Genomic DNA, 9173 nt, shown 5'->3' on the forward strand with positions numbered 1-9173 from the left:
TAACACTGTTGGTTGCCCTCCCCCCTATGATTACCTTTTGATACTATTAATAGTTGATGAAAAATAATCACTTGAAGTTGACATACTATGAGGTCAAAGTAATGGTTAACTACTCTCTTCAAGGGAGTCTCACAATTACCTCTTCATATTCATGATGATTGATAGAGATAATTCATTGAAGTTGAAGCTTTAATTAAGGTCAATAAAGTGTTTAACTACCCTTTTCAAGGGAGCTCACCATTTCTTGACACTTATAGGGGTTTATGAAGATCACATTTTATGAAGCGAAAGATCTACTATAAGGTCAAAGCAATGTTTGATTGCTCTCTTCAAAAGAGTCACTATTGCCTCTTGGCACTCAAGAGAGTTGATAGAGACAATCTAGTGAAGCTAAAAATTTATTGTGAGGTCAACGCAGTATTTAACTACTTACTTCAGAGAGCTAACCATTCTTTCTTAAAACTCATAGATTTGATGAAGACCTTCCTTAGAACCTAAAGAACTACTATGAGGTCAAAGCAATATCATGACTACTCTTTTCAAGAGAGTCTCACCATTGCCTCTTGACACTTGCAAGGGTTGATGAAGATATCCTTTTAAGCTGAAGATCTATTGTGAGGTAAAAGTAATGTTCAACTATTCTCTTCGTTAGAGCTTTATCAGTGCCTCTTGATACCAATAGCAGTCAAAGATAATAGCACATGAAGTTCAATACAATGTTCAACTACTCATTTTAAAGGAGCTCATCATTGCATATTTGGAAAATAAAGCTAAATGATAATGAGGTGATTATTGCTGATAATTGACACCTATAGTGATTTAAGACAAGGATGATTTAAAGAGATAATTAATGTAGTGCATGGCCTCTTATTAATACGTAGCACCTATGCTACAAAATGATTATTGTATTAGTTTTTCATCACTAATACATACTACACTTGCATGAGAAACATAATGCTAAGACTCCTTAAATGTTAAAAAAAGGAACTTCTTCAAGCAATCAAGTGGATCAACCCCTCAAGATATAAAGAGAGTGGTCTCTTTCAACTAAAGATAAAGAAGAAATTCGCCGGTCCGCCAAGAATGCTACACAAATGATGAGAGTTTGAAACACTGATGAGAGTATACTTTTGGGAGTGTGAGCAGCGGTTATGCACGGATGGTCGCAATGCACATATGTGCATAGGCCCTGCACCCACTTGCTCTGTTGAGAATTGTACATGCACTGCCTTCTTTAGCGGCGTAGCTACTTATCTTGGCACAGAAAAAAAGAAGAAAAAAAAAAGATAAAGAAGAGATTCTCTCAATTGATGAAGGAAAGAGAAATTTTTAACGATGAAGAAATGCACTCTCCGTCAAGTGATAAATGATAAAGAAGGAACCCTTTCAAATGATAAGGAAAAAAGATGCCTCATGTGAAGATAGAAAAAGAAAGAGACCTCTTGCATGCAATAATGTAGAGAAAAACTCTACATTCAGCAATGAAAGAAAATGAACTAGTATAATGATTGATAATTTTAGATGTTAATAAAGAGATCCCACACATGAAAGCAAAGTTCTTTCATGAATTAAATAGACACACAATTTTAAGTTAGCAAATATTAGAAAGTTGGAAGTTAAAGATATAAAATTCAAAGACCTCAAGGGAAAACAAGTCAAAACAGGTAAGTTAGTGAGCTAATGATGTGAGAAAATTATGACATGCCTTTGCACGTATCAAGTCAACAATCAAAACTATGGAGGAGTCAAGGACTAAAATCTTAAATGATTACAAATATAACTCTGGAGGCCCAAAGTAAAAAGATGTTAAATATTATTAAAATTTTGTGAGTCAAAAAAATTGAAGACTTTGCAAACAGTAACAGGGCTTTAATTTTAGTAACTTAGTTAAATTCATGTATTTATTACTTTTATAAACTTAATAAAATTTGCTATTTTCTTCCATTTTGTCACTCATTCATACTTGTTCAATGTTAGAGGTTCTTGTAACAAAGTTCAAAGTAATTAACATCCACAGTTAATGAAAATCATGAATTCACAATCACTTAAAAACATGCATAATCAAAAATTTATTTATGATTTATTATTTTTAACCGATTATCAAGGAAGAATAAGAACAAAGGACAATAATAAAAACCATGAGTTAGATTTTTATAAAGAGGGATTTCGTGATAATATGTTCAACCCTCAAGGAACATTTGCAAAGAGTAGGGACTAACTTCGAGCTATCACTCGGTTGGCATTAAAAATAAGGCACCTAGAATTACTATATTTGCATTACATATGACATCTTTAATTATGATCACATTTTTAATAAGAAGGTTCATTTGCACATTCTCAATAATATATTCTTTTTCTAATTACACATTATTAATTATTAGTATTTTTTTATTAAAAAAATATTATAATTATTAAGAACCTTAAAATTATTTTATTCAAAATAATTCATTTTCTTTAATGCATTGTTTTTATAAGAACCAAAAGTGATAGTTCCTCTTTTTGGTCACTTATCCATTTTACAAAAAATTATACACTATTTTCCTTTTTGTTTTTCTTTCTTTGGTGTAAAAATTATACATTATTTTCTTTAAAAAAAAAAAAAAAAATTGCCGTGATGAGCATGGCCTTGTATCTGGGCCTCGTTTTCTTATCACTAATGGGCCAAGACCATTGGAATTACAGACCAAATCCATCGAAGAAACTAGAAAAAGGAAACAAGGATATCATCGCCACGTGTACGGTGTAAATTGAATTCAGTGGAAGAGCGGGATCACATCGAACGGCTGAAATGGTCGCGTTGGATCTAGGCCACCAAAGGGCGTCGCGTCGAATGGAAGCGGAGACATCTTCTTTCTTTGCCTCTCTCCTCGATAAAACCCTCTCCAAAGCCCAGTGAGCTCTCCAAAGCCCTCTCCCGCGAGCCGCATCTCCAAATCGAAGCTAGCGATGGTATCATCCTTCTTCTCTCCTTCATTTTCCATCTTTTCTGGGATTTTGAGCCTTCCATGGCGATCTCTGTTGATGTTTTTCTCGTTTGGTTTCGAGCATTTTGAGGGGAGTTTCTGATAATCTTTGTTGCAGGCGCTTCCGAGCCAGCAAACTGTTGATTACCCTAGTTTCAAGCTTGTGATCGTTGGCGATGGCGGTACAGGTGTGTATCTTGTTAGGGTTGTAGCTTGGTTTCTTGGGATTTAGGGTTTTTGGATTGGATTTGATGCGTTGGGTTTTGATCATTGTAGGAAAGACGACATTTGTGAAAAGGCATCTTACTGGGGAATTTGAGAAGAAATACGAGCGTATGATCTCCGTTTTGTTGTTTTTGTTCTTTTTGGAGTTTGTCTCTTTATTTGTTTATATATATTTATTTTCAGTTAGTTTGATTGATCGGTGGTTGAATCTTTTTGCAGCAACAATTGGTGTTGAAGTTCATCCGTTGGATTTCCACACGAACTGTGGGAAGATCCGGTTCTACTGCTGGGATACCGCTGGGCAGGAGAAATTTGGTGGTCTTCGGGATGGATATTAGTGAGTTCTCAGGCTTTCACTCTTTATTTCATCTTTTGGTTGTGCGTATGTGCATTCTTTTGGTTGCATTTATGATGTTCAATTGTGCAATGCTCTTCATAAATGTTTTTTGGGCATCAATTTTATGGATGTGTCATATTCTTCATATTTGTTCTTTTTATGCTTCAGTGGTATGGAGTACTTTGTACATTGTCACTTCTCCATCACCCTGATTTATGTTGACATATGCCCTTGTAAGATCTGAAATTTCCCAGAGTTTAGGTGCTTACTGCCTTTTCTCTTCCCATCTTGTTGGATTTGAAGACTATACCTATCCTATATTAATGTACTTTACTTGATACTTTTTATGCTGCAATATTCAGCTGCCTTATGTTCTTGGTTTGTCTTTATTATCATGTCATTGCCTCAGATAAGTAACTCTGGTTTGATTTTTGTGATTGTTAATGTTTGCACACTTTTCTTGGAAACTTCGTGTTGGATTTCTGCTGGTTTACATCGTTTGGACAATGCTATTATGCTTAGTATTGTTGATTTCAAATTCTATTGAACTGTGAAGGTGGTTGGATGTTGGATTACAATTTGACTGCTGTAATGCTTAATTAGTTCATTTTAGATTTGTTGCAAATATGTCAATCCCTTTTTGAAGCTATTTCCTATGATGCAGATATTTGAGTGTTTATTTGATAGCTTTTTAATTGAACTTTTTTTCAAGCAAATTGGATTTCTTTCATTTCACGGTTGCATACTACAGAAACGAACTGCATTTAATTGTACTTATGCATACACTTCTGCTATACGATCAAGTCAAAAATTATCAGGTCCAAAACCTTACTGAATTTTAACTGTTAGTTGGAAAACTGTCTAGTTTAAATTTCATGAATCCATCTTTGTACGGAACTTTGATTTGAATGCATTCAAAATGAAAGTAAAAAATGTGTTTGCAAGAAGCTAAAGATCTCTCTATGAAAGCTTAATATTTGAATCCTCCAAAGTTTGTTGCCTTTGAAGAATATGATATTTTTATCATAACATAGTAATCAGTTGTTTACTATTCTCATAGTAGGACAACAATGGACTGATAATTTTCTTTAATTTTAAATATATTATTATTGTCTTCCGAGGTTTTGCCTGTGCTTAATTTAAATTTGCAATTTAAAACTTAAATGTAGCAAATGCATGACTTTTTTTTCATTCCTATAGCGTGTGATGTAGAATAATAGCCATTGTTTCTATTTAATGATAATCTCGCTCATCAGACGTTATCATCCATTAGTATGGGCTTGATTTTAATTGTCTACTGGTATACTTTATGTATGATATAAGTGTTGATTGTTATTTCTTTAATTTATTGGCTTAAACATTAATGCTCGAATGGTGAATGTAATGAATTGCCATTTTATGTCGGAGGCTATTTCTTGGAAAGATCAAATAATTGTTATAAGATTGAAAGGTATTTTGTTCATTTTTTGGTCTGAGGTCTATAATATTATTTAGTATTTACCTAATTTCTATAGGTTGCATACTAAAAGTTCGTTCTATAAGATTTAGTTCTTGTCTGGTTTCCGTTTGACATTATTAACACTATCCGCTTGTTAGAAAAATATAAAAAAAAAAAAATTTGAGACACTGTACTGTTAGGGATGAGTTTGTGATTTATTTGCTCCTTTGCCATATGTTTTTCTAGTTCCTTGTATTATTGCATTCGTGCTACATCTCCTCCCAATATGTTGTATTGTGTGCATTTTTTATTATAGAAAAAGCCAAAAAAGTTAACTTTTGATGTGATGCAAATCTTGAAGCTATGTTTCATAAGCTAGACGTAACAGTAATATGGTCAATATCCATTTGTATTGTAAAGATATATACACACACACACATATATGATTCATTTTTTCTTTATTTGTGGTTTTTCTGTTTGATGGTAGAATGCATTTTTTACGTGGTTGTTTTATGTCAAGATGTTAGTTTTGGTGTATTCTTTTTTTCTTTGATTTTGCAGTTGTGCCCATCCATGAATTGGGACCTAGTTAAAAAGTCAGAAGGAATATGTTCACATTTTTTGGATGTCGGATTGTCATACCCATCTGAGAGTAGTGTTTCTTATGGTTTCTTTTCAAAAAATATAATTTTGCTTTTTAGTAAAGTCTTTTTTGGTTTTATTGTTCATTTTTTGTACTTTTTAATTTCAAAATTGTCATCTTAATAACATATGAGGTGTCTTAATATCTTTCGTGTAGTGTTCTCAAAAGAAGTTTAACCACATAAGGCTCTTTTTCTTTATATGTCTATCTTACATAGTTTTCAATTGAAGCCTCATAACATGTCTTCTCTTTTTTCCCCTCAGTATTCATGGACAATGTGCGATCATTATGTTTGATGTCACTGCACGGCTTACATACAAAAATGTTCCTACATGGCACAGGGACCTCTGCCGGTGAGCTTTACAAATCCTTGGTGGAGATCCACCTTCTTTTTGCCTTGTTAAGGTCTGATGACTACAGTGGTTGATTTCTCATTTTTTCATTTGGTTCCATTCAGGGTCTGTGAGAATATTCCTATTGTTCTTTGTGGCAACAAGGTTGATGTCAAGAACAGGCAGGTGAAGGCAAAGATGGTCACTTTCCACAGGAAGAAGAATCTCCAATACTATGAAATTTCTGCTAAAAGTAATTACAATTTTGAGAAGCCATTCCTTTATTTGGCCAGAAAGCTTGCAGGGTAAAATGAGTATTAGTTTTGAAGTTCTTTAAAGCTATGAACCAGTGTCCTTGAGATGGTTCTGATGTGAATGCTTGTTATGTTGCAGGGATCCAAACCTTCACTTTGTTGAATCACCAGCTCTTGCTCCTCCTGAAGTTCAAATTGACCTTGCTGCACAGCAGCAGTAAGTGACTTACCATGCTTGAGAATTACATTTCAAGATATAATTTTAGTAATATGACATGGAGAATTCAATCACTGTTTTTTTTTTTTTTTTTGGCATTAACTTGAACTTGAACTTGATGCCATTTTTCAATTTTTAGCCAGTTATAAAGGTAGGATAGCCTTACACCACACTTGAAATTTGATCATTCCCTTAAATTTGATGTTTGGACAGTGATAGACCCCGGTCTACTGGATTTGAGAATCGATGACCTGCATTGTTTGACTATTGATGAATGAATGATAATAAGTTATATTATTGATTGATAGAATGAGAAGCAAAGCAAAGGAATTGCTCGGGGATACTGCCTAATGATTTAGTCTTATGAATCCTTTGTACATGTATTTTCTGTTGTATTATGCACGTAAGCTAAATTTATTCATTTTTCAGGTATGAGGCTGAGATAGCTGCAGCAGCCGCACAACCACTTCCAGATGATGATGATGATGCATTCGAGTAGAACTGGGATAGCTCAAGTTGCTGCCCAACTGCTTGCTTGTTTCTCATTTGAGTTCTCTATTCTCTGTTATGCTAGGGGGTTTGGCTGGACAGATGGCTTGTTATGGGCTGCCTTTTGTTCAAATACTATAGACTTCAAGGTCTCTTTTTGTCTTTTTCTTTCTTTTTTTCCCTTTTCTCTTTTTTTAGCCCTTTTTAAATTTGCAAAATGTTATGCATGATGATCCTTTTGAATCTAGGATCTGTTTTTGAAAATGTTGCTGAGGGATTATATCACTCCTTTTTTATCTTTCCAAATTATTCATCTGCTAGGTATTATTTATGAAAATTCAAATATAACAAAGCATTAAGAGAGAGAAGAAAAAAAATCTCTGATAAAACACAGAGTATATATAATAGCATATCAAATACATAATGAAGACATATAATATATATCATGTAAACCAAGAAGGTATTGTGAGTGAATTAATGAAAGGTCCTATGAAAATTTATTTGAGACATAAAACCAACATATATTAAATATGAGAATTAAAACCCAAAGAAGAAGAAGCTGAAGAAGCCATCCTGTTCCAGGAACACATAAAAATAAATAGCGCTGCTCATTTGTTGTCCGGTCGGGTTTGGTCTGGTCGGTTTGGGTCGGCCACTTAAACACTGCAATGGACCACCTCTCATGCCATTGTCATGCATTCATTTCCATCCTACTCATAATACAAACCCTATCCAAATTCCCTTCTTCTTCTTCTTCTTCTTCTTCTTTATGCTATTCTTCTTCTTCTTCTTCTTCTTCTTCTTCTTTTTTTATGCTCTTCTTCTTCTTCATCATCATCATGTTTTTCTTCTTCTTTTGATTCTTTTCAATATCCCATGAAACACTCAAAACAATCTTCAAGTCTACTACTTTGAAAAGACAATAAGAAACAAGAGCACATGTCATGCCAAGTTCTAATGCTGTCCATCATCACAGTACTAACTAATGGACCTAGCTAACAACCCCTTCCTGTTTCAATAGGGAAACACCCCCTCATTCCACTGCTTTCTATTACACATCCATTATTCCTTTACCAACACACTACCAACAATGCTAAGACCACCACCACCACCACCACATCCACCACCAAACAACAACAGCATTTGTGCTAAACTTACTGGAAAACACTCACATTCACATAGTCAGTGCATTGCATGCATATTGCATATTTGCATGCATGTATTGTAATGAGAGACCAGCGTTGGCATGTGTTTACTTTTACTCTGGTGTTGTTGTTGTTATTGTTGTTGTTGTTGTTGTTGTTGTGTGTATGTAGGTGTAGGACCATGAGCATGCAGTGTGACAAGGCAAAGACAAGAGAGAGACAAAGCAGGGGTCCAATGAGACAGTGAGCTGCAAGCATATACATATATATTTTTATATTTATATATATAAATATATATATATATATATATAAAAATAAAAATGGTCCATTGGGAGTTCATGCCAGCATGGACTTGCCTGCTGTCGGTTGTTGGTCGGACCCATCCATTTAGTTCCCCATTCTCACTCACTCTCTGCTGCTCCTTTCCCAACGAACCTTCATACTCCCTTTCCCACTTTTTTTACCCTTTTTCTTTTTCTAATCTATATATATTTATTTATATATTATCAAGTAAATATCTCAAAATCAAACAGAATTTTAAAATAAAAATTAACATATAGTTATAAAAAAAATTAATTTATTATAATATAAAATAATATCCTAACCATACTATAAAAACCTTTGGACCGAACTGTACAGTGGTGGATTTAATAATATTATCAATAAGAAATCTGTCTAGTAGTGTTATAATTTTCAGAATTTCCTCTCTTTTTTCTATTTGTTAGAAACTATATTTTATTGAAATGTTATGTCCTTCATGGGTGGCCAAATGTTATCTTTTTGCACATTTGATGTCTCAAATGTGGTACACGTTGCCTTTTCCAATGCCAGAATATATTAAGTGCTTTTTGGTGTGTTTTCTTTGATCTTTAGAGAAAGTCTTTTTGATGCTTGAGAGATTGAGAGAAAATAGAAAAATAGAGAGAGAGATATGAGACCCACAAACAAAAGCTTTTTTTTATTTTTATGTATGTATGATTTTTAAGGTCAAAGTCTAAAAGCATGTTTCTTTTTCTTTCTTTGTGTGCGTCTAAGCGCATGCCTTCAAACTTTTCTTTCTAATTTTATTCAATCTATGAACTAAGGACTACTCTCTAGATAGACTCACTTTTTTCTTTTTTCTTTTTTTT

General features: G+C 33.7%; 1 protein-coding gene across 1 annotated transcript; it reads left to right on the forward strand.

Moving 5' to 3' along the window:
- The first annotated feature begins 2792 nt into the window (after window positions 1-2792).
- Window positions 2793-7183, forward strand: LOC120262253 (GTP-binding nuclear protein Ran1B-like). The gene is made up of 8 exons (XM_039270334.1): window positions 2793-2949; window positions 3082-3151; window positions 3240-3296; window positions 3408-3525; window positions 5870-5959; window positions 6064-6243; window positions 6332-6409; window positions 6839-7183. Exons 1-8 carry the CDS (start codon window positions 2947-2949, stop codon window positions 6906-6908), a joined length of 666 nt encoding a protein of 221 aa, XP_039126268.1. The 5' UTR covers window positions 2793-2946; the 3' UTR covers window positions 6909-7183.
- The last annotated feature ends 1990 nt before the right edge of the window (window positions 7184-9173 follow it).

This window comes from Dioscorea cayenensis, chromosome 5 (assembly GCF_009730915.1).
Source record: "Dioscorea cayenensis subsp. rotundata cultivar TDr96_F1 chromosome 5, TDr96_F1_v2_PseudoChromosome.rev07_lg8_w22 25.fasta, whole genome shotgun sequence".
In the NCBI taxonomy this organism is placed as follows: Eukaryota; Viridiplantae; Streptophyta; class Magnoliopsida; order Dioscoreales; family Dioscoreaceae; genus Dioscorea; species Dioscorea cayenensis.

Coding starts and splice junctions, on each gene's coding strand:
- LOC120262253 (XM_039270334.1), top strand. Junction 3,152..3,239: donor CGTTGGCGATGGCGGTACAG/GTGTGTATCTTG, acceptor TGATCATTGTAG/GAAAGACGACATTTGTGAAA. Junction 6,244..6,331: donor TTGGCCAGAAAGCTTGCAGG/GTAAAATGAGTA, acceptor GTTATGTTGCAG/GGATCCAAACCTTCACTTTG.